The 23,579-nt window shown below is 34.9% G+C and overlaps 1 protein-coding gene across 1 annotated transcript in view; it reads left to right on the top strand.

The window, feature by feature from the left end:
* Positions 1-23,579, top strand: part of LOC115420571 (protein-methionine sulfoxide oxidase mical2b-like) — a 323,437-nt gene that overhangs the window by 296,104 nt on the left and 3,754 nt on the right. The window contains 9 exon segments of the mRNA XM_030135922.1: positions 974-1,123; positions 2,907-2,957; positions 5,100-5,209; positions 7,594-7,821; positions 10,203-10,378; positions 12,156-12,321; positions 12,323-12,545; positions 14,884-14,957; positions 15,038-15,127. Of these exon segments, the coding sequence (XP_029991782.1) occupies positions 974-1,123; positions 2,907-2,957; positions 5,100-5,209; positions 7,594-7,821; positions 10,203-10,378; positions 12,156-12,321; positions 12,323-12,545; positions 14,884-14,957; positions 15,038-15,127 (1,268 nt within the window).

The raw sequence follows: 23,579 nt of genomic DNA, 5'->3' as shown, positions 1-23,579 counted from the left end.
CAAAAAAAGAGAGAATTTCTCTCAACATTGATTTTGTTTTTATCCATGTTCATGATTTTTAAATGTGATGTGATGTTTATAAACTATATGGACAAAAATGTTGAGATATTAAGATGTCTGTTCATGATGATTTCAGATAAAAACATCAATATTTCCTAAAGTTTAATGGGAGATTTTTCTTCCTCAGTGAGATGTGAATAAAGTAGATGGTTAGTTGTGGTAGAAAATTAATATTTACAGTCAGAGCATGAAAAATATTTCAGAAATTTACAGGTAGAACAGAGATTCATGGAGGTCCACTTCTCTACATCTACAGGAAGTCTTTTTTTCTTTTCATTTTTAATAAATTTGCAAAAGTTTCAAGCAAACTTTTCACTTTCTCATTATGAGGTACTGTGTGTAGAATTTTGAGGTTAAAAAAAGTTAATTTAATCTATTTTGGAACAAGGCTGTAACACAAAATGTAAAAACAAAACAAAAAATTCTCTCAACACCGATTTTTTTAAATTTTTTTATCCATGACTGATTTTAATTGTTCTACCTCTAAATCTCTAAAATATTTTTCCTGTTCTGACTGTAAATAATAATTTTCTACCACAACTAACCATCTACTTTCTTCACATCTCACTGAGGAAGAAATATCTCCCATTAAACTTAAAGGAAATGTAGATGTTTTTACCTGAAATCATCATGAACAGGATGTCTTACAGCTGTAGCCATGATGTGTCCCAATACTTTTGTCCATATAATTTAAAAACATCAATCCCAATCACTGTCCGAATCCTTTTGTCCATGTAGTGTATGTCTTAAACTATATTTGCTGTTTTTACCGTATGAACTGTCCTCCTTTTGATGACTGTACTATACTCCAGTAGTTTCCATATGCATGTACCTGCTGTATTATTTCTACTGTAAACTGGATTAAATGCTGCTCAGTATTTGCTGGACTACAAATGTGTGTTTTGGTTTCCAGGAGGGGCTTCCCTGCGGTCGGAGCAGTTTGATAAATGTCCTAAAAGAACCCCTGGAGGTGCAGAGACGGCTGTGGAGGTTCTGGACGCTACCACCACACAAGACGCCACAGGGGACAAGAACCAGAACCAGGACCAGGATGGGACTAAAGGTCTGTGTGGGGTTCTCAGCTGTGACACATGATCTGAAAATAACCTGAAAAACCCAAAAACAAACCAACAAAAAACTGCTGAAATGGGACTCATAGGATGGATGGATGGATGGATGGATGGATAGAACGATAGAACTGTAGATAGATAGAACGATAGATGGATGAATAGATGGATGGATGGATGGATAGATAGAATGATAGAACTATAGATAGATAGAACGATAGAACTATAGATAGATAGGATAGAACGATGGATAGATGATAGATGAATAGATGGATGGATAGAAGAACGATAGATAGAACGATAGATAGATAGAACGATAGATAGAACGATAGAACGATAGAACGATAGAACGATAGATAGATAGATAGATAGATAGATAGATAGATAGATAGATAGAACGATAGATAGATAGATAGATAGATAGATAGATAGATAGATAGATAGATAGATAGATAGATAGATAGATAGATAGATGGAACAATGGAACGATAGATAGAACGATAGAACAATAGATAGAACGATAGATGGAACGATAGAACGATAGAACGATAAATAGAACGATAGAACGATAGATAGATGGAACGATAGAGCGATAGATAGATGGAACGATAGAACGATAGATAGAACGATAGAACGATAGATAGAACGATAGATAGAACGATAGATAGATAGATAGATAGATAGATAGATAGATAGATAGATAGATAGATAGATAGATAGATAGATAGATAGATAGATAGATAGATAAAAAAACAGAACACAAAAGCAAACACACCATACATTCTAAATTAGAAGTATAAAAACAAAACTGGTAAAAAAAAAAAAAAAAAAAAAATATATATATATATATATATATATATATATATATATATATATATATATATATATATATATGGAATGTTTAACAGTAAGGCGTTACAATATGGAGGACTGAACCTGTCATATTGAAAAATATATACAGAAATATAAAAATGGCTTGATAAGTTCATTTCCATACCATTTATTTATCTGTTTTGTCCTTATTTATAGTTTTCCTTATTTAATTTTTATCCCTGCATTTATTTCTGCATTGCTTTCTATTTACATTTTTGTATATTTTATTTTCATCTGACATCTTATTAATTTATTGTCATTTTTTTATTCATAGTCATATTTACCTCGTCAGTATTCCCCTTTTACATTTTCTTCCTCTACTTATTTCTGCATCACCTATTTATTTCTGCATTGCTTCCTATTTACATTTTCTTCCTCTATTTATTTCTGCGTTGTTTTCCACTTACATTTTCTTCAATATTCCCCCCTTTGTAAATAGAAAGCAACGCAGACATAAATGCAGGGATAAAAATTAAATAAGGAAAAATATAAATGACAACATAGATAAATAAAATCAAGCCATTTTTATATTTCTGTTTATGTATTTTTTAATATGGCAGGTTCAGTCCTCCATACTACAATAAACTGTAATGTGCAAAGTAAAATGTAATTTTCCGTTAGGAAACAGGTACATAAATAACATTAAAGTGCATAGTGGAAATATGTTTATAACCAGTTTTAACATCAGACGGAGGTGAGTTTGTTGCACACTGGATAATAATCTGAATGTATTTATATTTACAAAACACAATTAAGTTGATTTGGTGAAAATCTTGTTTGTATTTGCATATAAATCCAAGACTGACAAATGACAGACTGTAGTTTTTGTGTGTCCTATCTCTTATACAAATAGGTTGTTTTAACTTGTGTCTAATTCAGTGTTTGATTCTTTCTCCACTTCTGTAGATCAATCAAACACCAAACAGAATAATCGATGGAAAAGAAAAATCAGAGCGAGTGAGTACTTCACATTTGAGTTTGGTCTTTGTCAAAGTCAGTTGTGTTTTCTGTCTTGTAACTAAATATATGTTTTAGATTAAGAACCGAAGTTGAACATATGTTGGTGTAATTCTTTAAAATGTGTTTCCTTGTTTGGTTCAGTATTACTTTATTTGTTTGTGTCATTACCCAGAAATATTCGGAAATTTCACATCTTCCCAAAATCTAGGCTTATGTGAAATAAACTGACAAAGACAAAAACTGAGGGTATTTTCTCTACATGTTTATTAATTTCATAACCACATGTTACCGTTTCACATTAAATGTATTATCTTGGTTAATGAAAGTATTACCTCAATCCTAGTTTTTGTTATTTCATTGAATGAATGAATGAATGAATGAATGCATGAATGAATGAGTGAATGAATGAATGAAATCTTTATTTCAAAAATGAAGACAGAAAAATCAAAACAAAAATCAACCAACAAAATATAAGTACTGGTACATAAATGATTGATAAGCAAACAAACAACAAAATAAATAAATAAATAAATAAATAAATAAATAAATAAATAAATAATAATAATAATAATAATAATAATAATAATAATTAATAATAATAATACAGGGTGGGGAAGCAAAATTTACAATGAACATTTAGTTGTTTTTTCTCAGCAGGCACTACGTCAATTGTTTTGAAACCAAACATATACTGATGTCATAATCATACCTAACACTATTATCCATACCTTTTCAGAAACTTTTGCCCATATGAGTAATCAGGAAAGCAAACGTCAAAGAGTGTGTGATTTGCTGAATGCACTCGTCACACCAAAGGAGATTTCAAAAATAGTTGGAGTGTCCATAAAGACTGTTTATAATGGAAAGAAGAGAATGACTATGAGCAAAACTATTACAAGAAAGTCTGGAAGATACTATTAAAGAAAAATGGGAGAAGTTGTCACCCGAATATTTGAGGAACACTTGCGCAAGTTTCAGGAAGCGTGTGAAGGCAGTTATTGAGAAAGAAGGAGGACACATAGAATAAAAACATTTTCTATTATGTCAATTTTCTTGTGGCAAATAAATTCTCATGACTTTCAATAAACTAATTGGTCATACACTGTCTTTCAATCCCTGCCTCAAAATATTGTAAATTTTGCTTCCCCACCCTGTAATGATAATAATAATAATAATAATAATAATAATAATAATAATAATAATAATAATAATAATAATAATAATAATAATAAAACAAATGAAATGAAATTATACACGCTCGAAAAGGAGTAGGAAGAAGTATTATATAAACTTTGGTTTCTGAGATGTGGGTCAAACAAAGGCCATTAGTTGTATCTGATTTATACCGATTATTGTAATGTGACAAAGGAGACACCAGAGGTCAGTAGTGTCCCTGTGACTTGTCCTCCTTCAACGGCTCTACAGATTCCCATAAAGCTTCATTCTAGATAAAACTGGACATTTGTACATCTGTATAGTCCATTCAACACAGGTTTTGTTCACAGAGTTACAGCTGTAACAATTATCTCTTCAGTCGGTTAATTTAGAAAATGGACATATTAGTGTAGGCTAAGAAAACAGTGAGCAGCTATTTTTATTTTTAAAACACCGTTTATAAAATGTGATGTTGTGGAAGTAGCTTAACCCATAAAAACCCAAACAGCCCCCAGCCAGTTATTGATATCTTTGCTGAAAATGCCACTTTTTCTTCAGTTTTTTCTGTTTCTGATCAAATAACCTGCAACTGTAATGTGAGCTTTATATAATCAGTAAATTACATGCAGGAAAAGACCTGAATTTTATTGAAAAACCACAAAATACAGAAGATAATATTACAATAAATGGTGATATATCACTGAAGGAAGGTTAAATATGGAGGAAAAACTCATTTGGGAACTGACACAGAAGTGACACCGGGTCCTTATGGGTTAAATAATGTAATGCCATCAAAGTTATCCCATTTCTCTGCAATGATGACTGCAGAAGTGGATCTACTTATTTGGCTTATGTGTATTTCATATTTATAAAGTGCACTCCACCTAATAATCTGTATTTTGTACATAATTATGTTTATACGTTGGTGTTACTAAAAGCTCGTTTGTAATAAGCTCAAACTCCGTATTTGTGTGTGTGTTCCAGCCTTCCCTCTGATCTTCATCAAACACTTTCACAAGAACTGGTCGGGCCCAGAGACTGTTCATGAAGCCGATTCTGACTTTGAGGATCTCTGTACAACAGAAAAACCCACGGTACATTCACAGGGATTCATTTCAATACACATGCAGCAAACAGAATACATGTTCTGTACAGTTTCATTATTACCTCCGCCAAGGAGGTTATGTTTTTGCCAGCGTTTGTTTGTTTGTTTGTCTGTTTGTCTGTCCGTTAGTGTGCAACATAACTCAAAAAGTTATGGACAGATTTTGATGAAATTTTCAGGGTTTGTTGGAAATGGGATAAGGAAGAAATGATTAAATTTTGGTGGTGATCGGGGGTGGGGGGGGCCCACGGGGGGGCCCATTTCCAACAAACCCTGAAAATTTCATCAAAATCTGTCCATAACTTTTTGAGTTATGTTGCACACTAACGGACAGACAAACAGACAGACAAACAAACAAACAAACAAACAAACAAACCCTGGCAAAAACATAACCTCCTTGGCGTGGAGGGGGCCCACAGGGGGGGCCACTGATCAGCATTGGCGGAGGTCTGCGCTCTCCGAGTGCTTCTAGTTATTAATGTTAGCATGTAAATTATGTCCAAATCATTCATACTGTACATTATATATTCATTACTAAAAAATACATTCAATTTTTATTTATAAAGCCCAATAGCACAACAAAGTCGCCTCACAGGGCTTTACAGAAATTGTTGAACTGATTAAAAAAAACGACAATGAAAATAAACTGTCATAAATTTAGTCTATGCATTTTATCTATCCTATAAAGTACTTAGCATTAGGATTATCAATTAGCATTAGCACATATAACCTCCTGCCCATACTTGATTTGATACATATTAGTAAAAAAAACACTTTCTTTGTTCTGTTTCTACTATGAAACTGTTTAACACCACCTAACATCAGATTAGAAATGGAGTCGACAATGTCATGTGGACAAATGTGAGTCTGTAAACATCCAAATTAGTTATTTTGCACCTTATTTATGCATTGCTAAAAATACATTCAATTCAATTTTATTTATAAAGCCCAATATCACAATAAAGTCATCACACAGGCCTTTACAGAAATTGTTGAATTGATAAAAAAAAAAAAAACCAAAACACACACATACTGAAAATAAAGTCATAAGTTTAGTCTATGCATTTTACCCATCCTAATATGCAGAAATATTACCTAGCATTAGCATTAGCAATTAGCATAAGCACATAGTAGCTGCCAATACTTGATTTGATGCATATTAATAAAGAAAACCACTTTACTTTGTTTCCACTGACACTATTAAAAACCACCTCACATTAGATTAGAAATGGAGTAGTAAATGTGAGCCTGAAAACGTCCAAATTATTCATATTGAAACTTATTTTTGTATTAGTAAATCTCCATAAATTCAGATAAGGCATTTTACTCATCCTAATATGCACACATAGTGCCTAGCATTAGCATTAGCAATTAGCATTAGCACGTATTAGCTGCTCATACATTAATTTGATACATATTAGTAAAGAAAACCACTTCCGTTGGTTTAACACCACTTCACATTAGATCAGAAATGAAGTTAGCATTGTCATGTGGACAAATGTGAGTCTGTAAACATCCAAATTAGTCATATTGCACTTTATTTATGCATTACTACAAATACATTCAATTCAATTTTATTTATAAAGCCCAATATCACAATAAAGTCATCACACAGGGTTTTACAGAAATTGTTGAATTAATAATAAAAAAAAAACCCACACATACAATAAAAATAAACAGTCATAAATTTAGTCTCTGCATTTTACCCATCCAAATATGCACACATATTACCTAGCATTAGCATTAGCAATTAGCAAAAGCACATACTAGCTACCCATACTTGATTTGATACATATTAGTAAAAAAAACCACATAATTTTGTTTTCACTGACACTATTCAACACCACCTCACATTAGATTAGAAATGGAGTAGTAAATGTGAGCCTGTAAATATCCAAATTATTCATATTGCACCTTATTTATGTATTACTAAAAATACATAAATCCAATCTATGTATTTTACTTATTCCTAAAATACGAACATAGTACCTAGCATTAGCAATTAGCATTTGCACATATTAGCTACCCATATATTGATTTGATTAGTAAAGAAACCCACTTCCTGCAATTTGTTTCTATTGTGACGCTGTTCAGCGCCACCTTACATTAGATTAGAAATGGAGTTGTAAATGTGAGCCAGTAAACGTCCACATTATTCATATTGCACCTTATTTTTGCATTACTAAAACTACGTAGGCACACATAGTACCTAGCATTAGCACATGTTAGCTGCCCATACATGACATTGATTTGATGCATTTTAGTAAAGTCACATAATTGAGATCGTTGTCTGCTGTGTGATTGAATAGCATTACAAAGATAGCTTTCATGGGTTTTTTTTGGTGGTTTTTTGTTTTTAATCCGTGTTTTTAGAACTCGAACACCATTTCCAAGACCTTGCCAGATGCCCAGAATCCTTCAGAGCGAAGGGAGAAGACTGAAGAGCACTCAGCCACAACAAAAGCAGTCGACGGCTCATGTACGCCAAAAAAACGGCTGATGTTATCGCTGTCTGATAAAGAGAAGCTTCTGAACTGGGATGTGGCGGTTACAGCCGAGGAGACGGAGGGGGTGAAGACAGAAGAGCAGCAGGAAAACAAGGTGGAAACTGTTCTGTTGGTGTGTGTTTAGATGATGGGTTTGTCACGGTTCAAGACCAGGACACAGACTTACAAAAACACATCATGAATAACCATAACATCTACAGTTTCTACCGACGGATCCTCTGTTTAATTAATCCACATTAAGAACAGAATGTCATTCACAGGTAGAAAAGATCATATGAGCTTCTAATGCTCACTTTAAATCACTGAGCTCTGAAATGTGACAATACCGTACAGTGACAATACATTTAATTTTTCTGCAGATTTTTAAATTAGAAGTCTTTTGTTTACGGTATTGTACAAGAGTTTTTTAGAGTACATATTAACCTTAATGTCAACCTGGTTCTGTTCTGTTCTGTCTGCTTTGTCTTGTGCTGTATGCAAAGCTGCTGAATACTAATGACTGAATAATCTAGCTAGCTAGCTAGCTAGCTTGAAAACAGGAATGTTAGGAAAGTTAAAAAGCCTTATTTCTGGTATATCCAGGTTTGTTTGTTTTTTTTTTTCTTTTTTTTTAATGGACTTTCTTTATTGGAAGCAATTTCACAGGCAACAACATGACACAATGTGTGGGTTTATGATCAGTTAATGACAGATTTCCTTCAAAAATCACTTTTTCTACATTTGCTTTCTGTTTTGATATAATAACCTTTGAATTAATTTGAATATCTAAATGGAATAAAGGAAATCAAATATAAGAAAATACATGATTTACAGTTAAATATAGAGGAAAAAATAGTAGCACTGGGTCTTTACTGGTTAAAACAAAGTTTGATGAATGTTGTTCTTTAGACCTAGTATTACACAAAACATTGTACATTATCTATCTATCTAGCTATCTAGCTATCTAGCTATCTGTCTGTCTGTCTGTCTGTCTATCTATATCGAAAACAGGAATGTTAGGAAAGTTAAAAAGCCTTATTTCTGGTATATCCAGTTTTTTTTTTTTTTTCTTTTTTTAAATTGACTTTCTTTATTGGAAGCAATTTCACAGGCAACAAAGTGACGCAATGTGACAGAGGACTTCTATTCTGTAATTTTTTCTTTTTATCTCTCCCACAATCCCATCCTACCCAAAAGCGAACAATTCTTGATGTAAATCCAATATTGACATGGAAACAGTACAGAATACATACAACAAATACATAAATAAGGAAAATATTGAAATGAAGAAGTAAACACAATAAAATAGAATTTAAAAATAAGAGTTTTTTTTTTTAATTTAAAAGAAAAATAAGCCTGTCAGGCTTGATGTTTCTATTAAAAACTAGAAAGGCACTCGGATAGCGCAGATCACCCCCCACCCCACGCCCAATCACCATCAAAATTTTATCATTTGTTCCTTGTGCCAGTATCAACATTTCCTGAAAATTTCATGAAAATCCATCCATAACTTTTTGAGTTATCTTGCTAACAAACAAACAAACAAACAAACAAACAAACCGACAAACCCTGATGAAAACATAACCTCCTTGGCAGAGGAAACAAAATCTAGGCATCTGAAATATAATGTATCTATGTCTCAATAAGATAATCCAGATAATACTGTTTCAGATTTAACCAGCCACAGGCCAAAACAATAGTTTGTGCCAAATCCCAGCAATAGAACAAAATTATTTACATAATTTTAAGAGTGAGACCAGTTGCATGTCTCCAGACTGGGTTCTGGGTTTTATTTTAGAATTTATGGTTTCTTGACATACCGAATAAAGCTGACCTTGGCTGATGTATATAAAAACACATTATTTCAACATTAGCTAATATCAGGGTTAGGGTCATAAATTTTCTTGCACTGTATGATGGTATCTTGCAGTGACAATAAATCTTATTCTAATTACGTTGCAATACTCTGACACATTTGATGCTTAAAAAAAACATCTACCCCCTTTAGAGGTTTGACCACCTTGATCATGATTGTTACTTTAGCCACATCATAGGTTCAGGTTATTTCATTGAGACCTATGGTTAAAGTAGGTTTGCAGTCTGTGAGTCATAGCATCCATCACAGTTTTGATACAAGGAAACACATAAATACAAAGTAAAGTATGTAAAGAACAACGAATACTGCAAATAATTCAAAACACCATAAAAGAAATACAGCTTAAGACATAGGTTAATAAAATAAAAGGTGTTAAATACCATATCAGTCATATTCTTTGGCTACTTTTTGTAAAATGTTGTTGCTATATTGTCCTCCCTGTTTATTCTGGTCTGGGTCTAAGAAAGGCTTTAACAGAGGATATGCCTGGATATTAAAAGTATCCCTCCCTTCTTCTTTCTATAATGCTATTGTCCATAGTCAGTGATGTGAGCTAGATAAGGAGAATTAATTCTGCATTATGTTGACCACATTTTTCATCTCCTCTGATGTTTTATCAGGTTCAAGCAGAGACAGAAGCAGATAAGCCTCAGACAGACTCGGGCCAGGACGGAGAACCAGCTCCGAGCCAAACCCCTTCTTCACCCTCCTCAGCCTTCCAGTTGATAGCCAACGCCTTCCGGAGGACGTTTAGCGTGACCAATCCCTCCAGCAGCTCCAACGCCGCAGTCATAATGTATGTTATAAAATACTTCCTTCATAGTTGATGTTAAGTCCTGCTTTAAAGCTGCTGTGGGCAAGATTTTTGTGAAGTAAATCCACTTTTCTTATCTGTGCAAACCAAAAAATGTTCAGCCTCTTGATATTTTTCCTGGACTGATTTCAAGTTAGAAGTGTTGCCTCTTTTATTAGTTTTTTATTAGCATGACGTACTGGTCAGTCACAGGTTCAGTGAATGACTGATTCCACCTAAATGCACCACTGAATGACACAGGAAATCATTCCTGCCTGTGGACATCAGACAGTTCAACTCTACCCTATAACCGTATGATTATAATTACACACAATATTTTTGCATACCGTACCGTCTTCATCCTCTTACCTGGGTCCGGGTCGCGGGGGCAGCAGCCTCAGCAGAGGAGCCCAGACAGCCCTCTCCCCACCCACTTCCACCAGCTCCACTAGCCCTAGGCACTCCCAGGCGAGAGATTTAATCCCTCCAGTGTGTCCTGGGTCGGCCCTGAGGTCTCCCCCTGGACAGACACCTGAAACACCTCCCCAGGGAGGCAGCTTCCCTAGATACCTGAACCACCTCAACTGGCTCCTCTCGACATGGAAGAGCAGCGACTCAACTCTCCCACATGTCCTCCCTAGTTGCACAGCGCACTCGAGTCTGTATCCAAGTACACTGGACTGCAAAGTCCGCTTAATTTGATCCATGTGAATGCAACTGTTCTGTGCTGGATTACCGTCCCTGAGTCCAGTTGAGAAGGTAGTCCTGGGTCTGGACTGCCCGGACTCCAGCACACTATGTTGCCATGCCTGAGTCTGGAAGTCACTATTAATTGGGGGCGGCCATGGCTCAGATGGTAGAACAGGTCATCCAATAACCGAAGGGTTCGAATCCCGCTCTATCCTAGTCATGTGCTGTTGTGTCCTTTGGCAAGACACTTCACTCTCCTTGCCTCCAGCAGCTAGTGCTGCTACTCACACTGGTGTATGAACGTTTGGTGGTGGTCGGAGGGGCCGTAGATGTGAACTGGCAGCCACACTCCCGTCAGTCTGCCCCAGGACAGCTGTGGATACAGATGTAGTTTACCACAACCAGAGGGGGAATGTGAGAGCGAATGAATAATGGATCCACTGTGCACGCTTTGAGTATGCGTTCATAGAAAAGGACTATATAAATCTAATCCGTTATTATTATTATTATTAATGCCATCATTCTAAATACAGTATGGACATGGGTACACTGTGTGAAAACGCCCTAAGCCTGTGCCCAGCCACCCTACGAAGGAAACTCATTTCGGCCCCTTGTATCTGCAACCTCATTCTTTCGGTCATTACCCAGAGCTCATGACCATAGTTGAGGGTCGGAACGTAGATCGATCGGTAAATCAAGAGCTTTGCCTTTCGGCTTAGGTCCCTCTTCACCACAACATACCAGTTTAGTGTCCGCATCACTGCAGACGCTGCCCCTTATTATGTATATTTCTTTAATTATCATATTGATAATATTGTCCAGTACCTATTATACAAATTGCTGTTCTAATTTTGTGTCCTTAATAGAGGGTTTCAATATGTATATTTGGTGTGTGTGTGTGTGTGTGTGTGTGTGTGTATATATATATGTTTTGTTTTTGTTTTTTTGTTTTTTTTTTTCTATTGATTGTTTCTTTCCTGCTACTTTTTATTATACTTGAATGGAGTGACTAACACCCCACAATTTCCCTCTGAGATTAATAAAGTGTTCTGATTCTGATAGTTCTGATTTATTTTTCATTCTTCCCCAGGAGGCCTAAACCTGCCGGCCCCCACAAACAGAGGCCCATGTCTGAAGGAGCTTTTTCCTTCAGCTCCCTCTTCAGTTCTGCAGCTCCTGAATCCTCCAGAGATGACAAAAAGGCCGCTAAGTGTGATGCACATTCTCGGTGGGCGTCAATGGGGGCGGATCCATGGGGGGGGTGGGCGGGACTTGCCCTCACTGCTGCAGCAGGTGTCTCTGAAGGGCCGCAGAGACTCTGGGGGGGTCTTCAACGATGACATGGCCTCAGTGCCCCGGAGGAGGCTCGACTTGTTTTCTTCTCTGAGGTTGAGGAAGAGGCAGGCGTCGGAGGATGAAGGGAAGGACCATGAGGTGCAGAAGGAGATCAGGACCATCCTCACCAACCTCAGAAACAAAGGTCAGAGCAGGGATTCATCAGGTTAATGATTATTATTATTATTATTATTATTATTATTATTGTTATTATTATTATTATTATTATTATTATTATTATTATTATTATTATCACAACAAGAAGTTCCTGAGTTCGATTCCAACACCAGGAACCTTTCTATATAGAATTTGCATGGTCTCCCTGTGTTTGCATGGGTTCTCTTTGGGTTCTCTGGCTTCCTCCCACCATCCAAAGACATGCACGAGTAGGTTAATTGGTTAATCTAAATTGCCTATAGGTGTGACTCTGACAGTGATTGCTTGTTCGTATATGTCCAGGTCATTATTGAAAATGAGCATCAATTCTCAGCTAACTTACCTGGTTAAATAAAGGTTTAACAAATAAAGATAAATATTACGCCAAATGGCAACCTCTGGGGATAAAAAATGAAGCCAGAGTGGAAACATTAAAACCCGCAGTTCCTCAAATCTAAATCTCACCCATGTAGACTACACTCACACTGCAGGCCTTAATGCTCAGTTCCAATTTTCTGCTGAAATCTGATCTTTTTTGCACATTATAATTCAAATTCAATGCCATCAGACTCACTTAAACAGTCTATGGTCCTGATGTGACCTGCATGTGTTTCTTGTATTCCATAAGTAGTAAGTTCAGCAAATGAATGGTTTGTTCGAGTGTGTTAAATATATTTTAAAGTGTATTTTACAAAATTATTTAATGCTGACTAGGCTTCGTTCACACTGTAGGTCATTATGTTCAAATCAGGTTTTTTGCGGAAGTACTTTTTTTTTTTTTGCATGAATGTTCACATTATAATTCAACTACAGTCCACTGTGTTTATGGAAGTAAATATAGATCTTGCCTGGTTCCGTCTCCTCCGGCATAGAATTGTGACATCTGTCACATTTCAGCGATGTAAAAGTCGGATGAAATGCGACATGACCGTACAGACTGAAGATACATTGACCATATTAGGATCACATATGAAAGTGCCCTGGGTCTGATTTGAAAAAAATAGATTTGTGCTCTTCAGACTGTCAGAAAAAAATCATATATGAGCCACATATGGGTAAAAAATTAAGATTTCAACAACTTTTACCTGCAGAGTCTTCTGTATGGGCTTTGGTGTGACTGCCAGCTGTCTTTTTGTGTTTATCAGATAAAACATTTTGTGAACAACTTATCTGTAGTTTTGATTTAGGTTAAGTTAGATTGTTATATGATTTTTAGTGGATAATATTCCCTTTTACAGTTTCAGTAAGTTACATGGGATGTCTATAATTGGACAGATGAACCATGACATCACCCTAAGTAGGGTCTGATTTGATGTCAAATGTTTGCTTTTTGGAGTCAGAAGTGACCATATTTGGACAAAAGGGGTGGAAATATGGGAGCCAGAGGGGTCAGAGGTCAGCTGATGCTCAATGCTAGCTTAGTGACTAGTAAAATGTTAAACTTTATCAAGCAAAACATCACAGTCATTTTACAGTCTTCTTAGTGGAACCTGTTCACCACAACTAAGGTCAAACAGTCTGTCGGGAAAAAAATCTGTTTTTGTTAAATAAACCAAAACTCAGCAGATGTAAAACCCTTCAATTTGCTTGAGATCTGCTTAACCCATAAAGACCCAGTGCTACATTTGTGTCAGTTTTCAAATGAAATTTTCCCTATATTTAACCTTTCTTAAGTGATTTATCAAAATTTATTATAATATTATCCTCTTTATTTTGTGTTGTTTCAGTCAGAATCAGATATTTTCCAATATTTAATTTTCTGATCATATAGATGTTCATAAAAGCTCAGATTAAAGTTGAGGGTTATTAAATCAGAAATTGAAAAAACTGAATAAAAAGTGACAATTTCAGTGAAATCTATCAATAATTGAACATAAACCCAGTGTGTCCATCCACTGTCATTGATCCAACTCCATGGGTTTTACTGGTGAATCAATGTTGTAGAAGATGACGGTGTTTCCACGGTAACAACAGAGCCTCTGAACGTCCAGATGGGTCATATCTGATGACCATGAAAAGGTGACAAACTGAATTTTACACCAATTATTTACATGTATTAATAGGATTAGTGGATCAACAGGTACTAAACAGTTAACATTAGTAGATATTTTAGTCAGTGGTGGATTTTTTTGGTCTAAATGGATTAATAGAGGGGGGAAAATATAAAGAGGAACAGAAAATACAAATAAAACCAGAAAAGTACTGGCAAAAAATATTTTTTATTAAGTATTTTTAGAGAAAAGCTCATTGTAAGTCTATGTTGCCCCTTACTAAGTTATAATTTCAACACAGATATATATAAATGTTGGTCTTGTCTTTGTTTTTAGCCTCCAGTCAACAGAATCTAGAGGAACATTCTTCCAGTGACGATGAAAATGAAAACCTCACCTCTAATCAACAGGTTTGAACCTAGACCTTTCTTACATGTTCAGAACCCAAATAACATATGCAGGTCATTGACATAAATGTGTACATTTCCAGATAAGTTCAGAGAAACAGAAAAGGAAGCAGGAGAAGACGGTGGCCCAGCAGACCAAAAGAGAACAGCTGAAGAGGCTCCACAGAGCTCAGGTACGACTTCTATGATTCTAAACTGAATACATATATAACAGGGGTGTCAAACTCATTTTCCTTCAGGGGCCACATTCAGCCCAATTTGATCTCCAGCGGGCCGGACCAGTAAAATAATAGCAGAATAGTCTATAAATAATGACAACTCCAGATTTTTTAGTGCAAAAAATAACATTAGATGATGAAACTATTTCAATCCAAAACAAAAAAGAAGGGAATAAATGGAAAAAAATGAAATTTCTGAAGAAAGACAAGTACAATTTTATCAATATTATGCCTCAATTTATATATTAATATATATATTAACACATGTGCATTACAGATTAGATCTACCAAGACAAAACAGGCAGAATATTGTTAAAATTGCACTTATTTTTCTTTAGAAATTCCAGATTGTTCCTCTTTGTTCAGGTTATTGACATTTTATTGTTAAAGTGTATCAGAATTTAATGTTCTTTGCAATAAGTCAAAGAGAAAAAAAATGGTGTTGCTGTTATTTATAAGCATAATCTCATATTATTTTTTTCACATTAAACCAAGAAGAAAATTTGGAGTCATTATTTCTAGGTTATTATGCTGTTATTTTTGAGTTTGATGCCCTTCACTGTTCATATCTTCAGGGTAATTTTTGCATTTTGCACTTTGTAAATTCATCATGTGGGCCAGATTGGAACCTTTGGCGGGCCAGTTTTGGCCCCCGGGCCGCATGTTTGACACCTGTGATATATACTGTACGTACATGGACCACTTTAACCTGATCTGAAAATGTCTCTGTCTGCGTTTTTTCTCCACTAAAGGTTGTGATACATGTTCCACTTCTATCTGATGTTCTTAACCTACATTGGTATCTAACTATGAAATAATAGAAATGTGTTCAGTTATGTTGATTTGCTCCATCTGTGCCCAGACTGTGGGTTTATTATGACAGGCTGAAATTCTTCTTATGGTAAAAAACGGCGTCATAATTCTTGTAATAAAGGTATGTTTATACTTACAATGCACCGTAGTAGGTCATTCAGCCTTTCTCACCTCTGATCACTGAACATCTGGACAGTATGGTTTGGTTTTAGTTGTTGGTCAGTGCCTTCCTGGTAGCTTCCCACTTGATTCTTCTTAAAATTTTTTCTCTTAATTTGTTTATTTATTTTCTTCTCTTAGCATTTTTTGCGACCCTGCTGACTATGTGATCATCTGGTGGTCATACTTCAGTAGTTTAACTATTTCAACACCATTTCGTCTGTCCAAATTTTACAATTTTTGACTTTTCACTGTCAAATGTCTTTTTTTTTTATTTTTTTTTTTTTATCCATTTTACCTGAACTAAAGAAGCTGCCTAATAATTCTGCCCACCTTAACATAGGGCATTAATAATTTTCAGCCCCAGCCTCTCTTATTATACAAATATACATCACCTGAGAATGATTAACCCTTTATAGGGCACTCAGAAATACTCTGAAATTCTAAATTGACTGTCAGTAAATATCACAAATTGAACCTTTAAGATTAGCAGGTAAGTATCACATAAGGTAACTGCAGAAGGAAGAAAGGTTGGAAATGAATTCCCTAAAACACACTGTACTCATTTGCTGTTTTAAAGTTTATTATGGAATAGTTGAGTGTGTTTTGTGCTAATAACTTTCATGTTAGCAAATTTTATTTCTAAGCTAATGAATGCCTTTATTTACTTTAAAAGGCTGAATGTTTACCCCCTTTATTGTCCTTGTAGGTTAATTTGGTCTATGCATTTTACCTATCCTAATATGTACACATACCACTGGTCAACAACAAATTTATTGTTTAAGTTTTTTGAGCTGATTTAGGATAATTTTGGTGTGCTGAATCCAAAAATCACATTAATTTTGCTCAGTCAGGTCAACTTTCTGAACTATGCTACATATTGGCTTTTTAACATTTTTGCTTACATTTATGGGCATTTTCACATCCTATGATACAAAATTCTTTCATATTTCTTGCAATAAACGAGTTCTCAAGATTTTACTTTTGCCAATTTATGATTAATGTTTTTTTTTAATATTACAGGTGAATGACATGGCTTCAACTAGAAGATCTTGCAAAAATAAGCCTGACGTATTCTGCTACATCTGCGCTGAATACACCATTGTACCTAACAGGAATTCTGTTAGAAAATGATTTTTTTTTCTCTTAAAACCTATTTGGGGTGAGAACTGTATAAAAAATCAACTGATAAAGTCACAAAAATGTAATCAATTTTGTGAGAAGATCAAATTTTTCAAAATCAAATTAGCAAAAAAACCTGACCTGATTGAGAAAAACAGATATCATTTTTGGATTTAGCGGTGCAAAATGGTCCGAATTCAGTTGAAACAACCTAGACAACTTGCAGAAAACATTTTTTTGTAACCCAGTGTAATACCTAGCATTAGCCACTAGCATTAGCACATATTAGCTACCCGTACATCGATTTGATACATATTCGTAAAGAAAACCATTTCTGTTGTTCTGTTTCTGTGACACCGTTCAACACCACCTCACATTAGATCAAAAATGAGTAGTAAATGTGAGCATATAAATATTCAGATCATTAGTATTGCACCTTATTTATGTATAGAGGGTATGCACACACGTCACTTCCCCGCCAGGCCACGCCCCTCTAAGTCAGACTGAGTGGCAAAAACCAACCTGCTCAACATGACGGAGTACAGCAGTAAACACAGTCAGACCTGGAAAAATGTGAAATATGATATTAAATTAAGGACAACTGGATTGGACATGGATCCGTACAAGCTACCAAAGAACAAGTGGTCCTTGAACACTGACATGTGGACACAAATGGAGGATCCTGACATCCAGGGTGGAGGGGATCATCGCTATTTTTACCTGAAACAAATATACATGGTTTCATCATCACTGATAACCAGGGTCCAAAACTAGGGCCCAGAACCAGCTGATCCAAAGTGCATTTACAGCAGACCGTGGACTGACCCCAGTGAATATATGCATGATCTACTGGGACTGAGGAGATTTACTGAGTCTAGTTCAGATCAAGTACTTTATCCAACACAGATACTACTGCTGTGGACCAGCAGGGTACGACCGTATTCTGGTAAATTATGATATTTTTCCCACCTGTTTTTAATTTCCAACATTATTCTTGTAATATTATGGCTTTATTGTTGGAATATGACGACTTTAATCTCATAAACGAATGATATTTTTGTTAAATTATGAGTTTTTTTATAACTATGACTTTATTCTCATAACATTGTGATTATTTTTGTACTTGACTTTATTATCATAAAATTACGGGTTTTATATTGATATTTTATGACTTTATACTCGTAGTGACAAGCATTTTTATTTTCTCATGTGGCCCTAATGTGGCCGTCATAGCTTTGTGCTCCAGTTCCCCCATATTTGAAAAACTAGGTTAGCCTCAGTTTAAGTTAGTTTACTAATCATGTAGGAGCACAAGGTTCAGAATCACAAAATGAAGACAAAAACCATGAAAAATCTGATCATGAAACCAAGAGCTTTACTAAGAAGTAACGTTAGCCAAAACAATACATCATTTCAGGTCTGATTTGACCCAAAAATACAGCATAAATTAATGTTAGCTGACACCAAACAGGATCCACAAATCTGGGTTTGGTTTCTTGGATTTGTGGATCCATCTGCTTCTCTTTTCTTTGTCTTTCGGTGTCTGTAAAACGATAGCTCCTACTGCTTTTCAAACCTGTTCATACAATCAATCTCACAACAGCTCTTCCCCATTTTTTATTAAATATTGTTCATCAGTTTAGACGGTATTGAAGCCAACGCTGATACTCATCTCCCTCTTTCTGCCACTCAGTGGGTGTAACCGCGGTGACCTCCGCCAGCGGTGACATCATGTGCATACCCTCTATTACTAAAAACACAAATTCAGACTGTGCATTTAACCCGTCCTAATATACACACATTGTATCTAGCATTAGCACATATTAGCTTCCCATACACTGATTTGATACATATTCATAAAGAAAACCACTTTTTTTGTTCTGTTTCCACTGTTACAGTTCACCACCGCCTCACATTAAATTAGAAATGAGTTGACAACGTCATGTGGACAAATAATTTATATTACACCTTATTTATGTACAACTGCAAAATTAAGCAAATGAGAAGTGGCTGATGCTAAGCTAATTTCCTGCTTTGTCTTACATTATATTAGAGCGATTTAGACCTTAGAAGCATAATTCTCAAAATGTCAAACTATCAAAATAAATTTTTCTTTATTGCATATGAATGAAGACAGAATGAATATCCAAATTTTAAACTTCACCTCCACTTCTGTCCAATGAAATCATTCACATATTGTAACTTATTGGGTCTTTCCAATAAGGCACAATCTTTACAATCCACAGTTTACTCTGAAGTTGAAAGCTTGTTAAAGGATCCACGTCTTCTGTTAACTCTGTCAGTATGAATCCATTCGGTTGAGCTTCTCTTTCATTAGCTCAGGGTTATCCATCATATCCATCTCCGACATTCCTTATCATGACCCCGGGACATTCACTTGAATAACATGTTGCATGCAGTGGTCACGACATTGAGAAATTACTTTTAACAAATCAACAGCGGCATTTCTTTCCCAAAATAATGTTCTTGTTCTTCAGGATAATTCATTCATCATTGGAACAGTTTATGGTGAAATTAGTTCTTATGAAAGCCCTCAGGCAGTGCATCCTCTGAACTATTCGGTCTAACAGGGACGTTTTAGTGAGGAAGATGTTCCAGCTGCTTTGCTTTTCTTCTTTAAATCATGTTTCCTGAAGAAAATTTTTTTAAAAATTAATAAAATAAGTAAAAATTAAAACTCAAGAAACAAGGCGATAAACGCTGTTATTTTTAATGCACTACACCTTTATTTTCAAACACAAAAACCACACTAGCATACATGAATTTTACATATTGAACCTTTAAAGGTGTAATATCTAACCTTTATAGATTTAAACATATATATATTTTATTGACCTGTGCTCTTATATTATACAAGATATTGACAAAAACATTCATAATCAGAAACACACATATTTTTCATTTTTCATGTGGTTGCAGTCATTTCCTGTTGAGAAATGCAAACACTGTATTTAAATTACAGTAAGTAACATTTCTTGTGGTAATTTCATCATAATTAACCCTATAACGCCAAACGTATCATATTTGATACATGAGTTTTGAAGCCCTCTACATGATCAGTGTGATTTTTTTTTTTTTTTCTTGAAAAACCTGATGTATACAATTAGATGCATGCAGTACACTGATAATCCACCAGGGGGGAGGAATTCATTCACCAGAGGCCTTTCCAGTGACACTACAAGATTAAATTAATGAGGAAGGAGGAAGAACTTTGACAATTTTGACATGTTTGTGTCATATTATGTTTTTGTTTGTTCAAAAATAATAAGATTTGTTCTCAGCTGTTAAACATCAAGTTAGAACCAAACCCCTTGACTGCTCTATTTGGTGTAATGGAAGGTGAAGTTAAGCTACCTACAGAAAAACAACGCACTTTATCCTTTGCTGCCCCTCTAGCTCAACAAGCAATCCTGTTTAGATGGAGGGATTCCCCCCCACCACTCATGCACAATGGTTAGAAGACATTATGTCCAGCTTAAAACTGGAGAAAATTAGATATTCACTCCAGCAATCAAATGGGAAATTCCAGAAAGTGTGGGGTCCCTTCCTAAAAACATTCCAGACCCTATAAATGCTTGACTTTTAAGTGCAGTTTTATAATGCTGCTTACTCCATACTTACTCCTAGCGTAGGTTTTTGTCATGGTAGTGACCACTTATTATTATTTCTAGTGCACTGGCAATGACTGAGGAGGGATTATTTTATGTAGTTTGTTGTTTGCTCTGCTTTGCTTTTTTTTTTTTTTCTATGGTGCTAGTTGCGTTTAATTTACACCTATGCTTACTTAAGATTTCTTTAATGACCATTCAGCACTGCACTTCTATTATTCTGAGAAAACTTTAATAAAAAGATCTTGATTAAAAAATATATATATATTTGAGCATTGAGACCCAATGTATCAAATATGATACAAAACTGAAACTTATACAAATTGATATTTGAAAAAATAAATAAATAAAAAGGAGGGGTTGTTCAGAAGGACCAATAAAGCCTCCAATTTCAAAGAACTGGAATTTTCTGTCATTGATTTAATGGTTCAGGCTTTACAGGGTCAAATAATGTAATGTGTATAAATGTTGATCTATTAAAAGGGTGTCAAACATATGGCCCATGGACCAAAACTGGGCCGACAAACGTTTCAATCCAGCCCGTGAATTTGAGAAGTGCAAAAATGACACTGAAGATATTAACGGTAAAAGGTGTCAAACTCATTTTAGTTCAGGGGCCACATACAGACCAGTAAAATAATAGTATAATAACCTGTAAATAATGGCTACTCCAAATTTTTGTTTTAGAATGAAAAAAAGTAAAATTATATGCCCTTTTCACAAAAAATGCAAATAATCTAAACAACCATAAAAACATGAACTTTTTTTTTGTTCAAAAATGCATGTTTCTTTCAGCTTCTTGTACTTGTTATATACACTTCTTAGATTTTTTTTTTTTTTTTTTTTTTGCCACTCACAGGCAAGAAACCAAATATGGTAATTTCACTGAACTAAATTTTCTACATGACAATAAAAAAAAATTCTTAGGTCCTCCAATAACACACTATGGTTGAAATTTTGAATATCAGAGTATTTCTATGAGTGAACTATAAAGGGTTAAAGGGCTCATATTTTCCTAAACCCACTTTTATTAGTCTGTGGTTCATTTATTTGTGTATTTGGACCCTAATAGTTATAAAAGTTTGAATTTAAACCCTCCAGGTGCTGCAAAACTATCTTTATATTCATTTTGGCAAAGATCAAGTGGATTTCTACAACCTGTTTTAATTCCTGCTTAATTTGTTACGTCTATAACTAGTTACATCACAACATTTGCACATATAAGGTCAATGAACATTTCTCCGAGTACGACATAATTGTTTGTCAGCAGCTGCAACTGTAGTAAAAACTGAAAATATGTCCAAACTTTGAGCCCATTACCTAAAATGTTCAGTTGTTGGCTGTATTAAGGAACACAAGTAGCTGAACGGGACAGAAAGCACGGTCAATAACCTGAAGGGGGCGGGGCCTGAATGTGCATTTAAAGGGCCAGCGCTCAAAACCACCTTTCTGGTGTCATTACTCAGAAATAGGGTTGAAGATGGACCTGTGGAGTTGAATTAATGAAGAATTCAGACCCAAGCAGAGCATTTACAGTTTATGTAGACCACAGGGAAATGTTTGAAAATGCATAATTCCATTTAAATAAGCAAAATATCACTCTTTTAATGCAATTCAGTATGCACGTATACTGTAAATATATTCTCTTTCGAAACTCTGCAATGCAAGTCTTAGTTTAACCCTTTCATGCATACTGGTCACTCCAGTGGACAGTTCTTCTCCAGCTGTTCTCTTGTATATGCATGGATTTTGTTGTTTTAGTTCCATATCAGCCAACACAGTGGACACTTATACATCATCTCATACCATTCATTCATTCATTCATACCATTACTGTAACTTTGCTGTTCTTGATCAACCTGATCTGCAGTAACGTATTAAATCAATTGCTAATTGTTATTAGACTGTAATTAACAATTTTCTTTATCAAAAAAATTTTTTTTTGCATATTATTTGCATGAAGTTAGTAATAACTAGTATTAGAGTATGCAAAAATGTGACAAAACATCAGATTAGCTGCATGAAAAATGTTTTTATTTCATAGTTTTCACACAGTATATCACGCTCTGATTTTGAGTTTTAAATACGTGTTTTTTTCCTTCAAAAATTAAATGCATGATGTCCAGCTGAAGGGACATTTTTGTAACTCCATGGAAAATAGGTTCATAAAAAAATTTTAATCGCATTGTTTTTTTCATGCCTAAACAGGAACAAAAATACTCAGGAAAAAAAACTCAACTAAGGTTCTCATAATTCATGCATGAAAGGTATTAATATGTGTGTGTTTTTATATTTTTGGGTTTTATGTGTTGTTTTCTTACTTGCTGTTTTTAATCACCTTTTACATGTTTCTTTTATAATGTTTTAAATGTGTTTCTTTTTCCCTTGTCGTTGTATTTCAATGTCCTGTGTGAAGCACCTTGAATTGCCTTGTTGCTGAAATGTGCTGTACAAATACAGGGTGGGGAAGCAAAATCTACAATGAACATTTAGTTGTTTTTTCTCAGCAGGCACTACGTCAATTGTTTTGAAACCAAACATATATTGATGTCATAATCATACCTAACACTATTATCCATACCTTTTCAGAAACTTTTGCCCATATGAGTAATCAGGAAAGCAAACGTCAAAGAGTGTGTGATTTGCTGAATGCACTCGTCACACCAAAGGAGATTTCAAAAAGAG

Source organism: Sphaeramia orbicularis, chromosome 6 (assembly GCF_902148855.1).
Source record: "Sphaeramia orbicularis chromosome 6, fSphaOr1.1, whole genome shotgun sequence".
Taxonomy (NCBI): domain Eukaryota; kingdom Metazoa; phylum Chordata; class Actinopteri; order Kurtiformes; family Apogonidae; genus Sphaeramia; species Sphaeramia orbicularis.
Note: the sequence above shows the minus strand (reverse complement) of the source record. Positions and strands in the feature narration are given on the sequence as shown.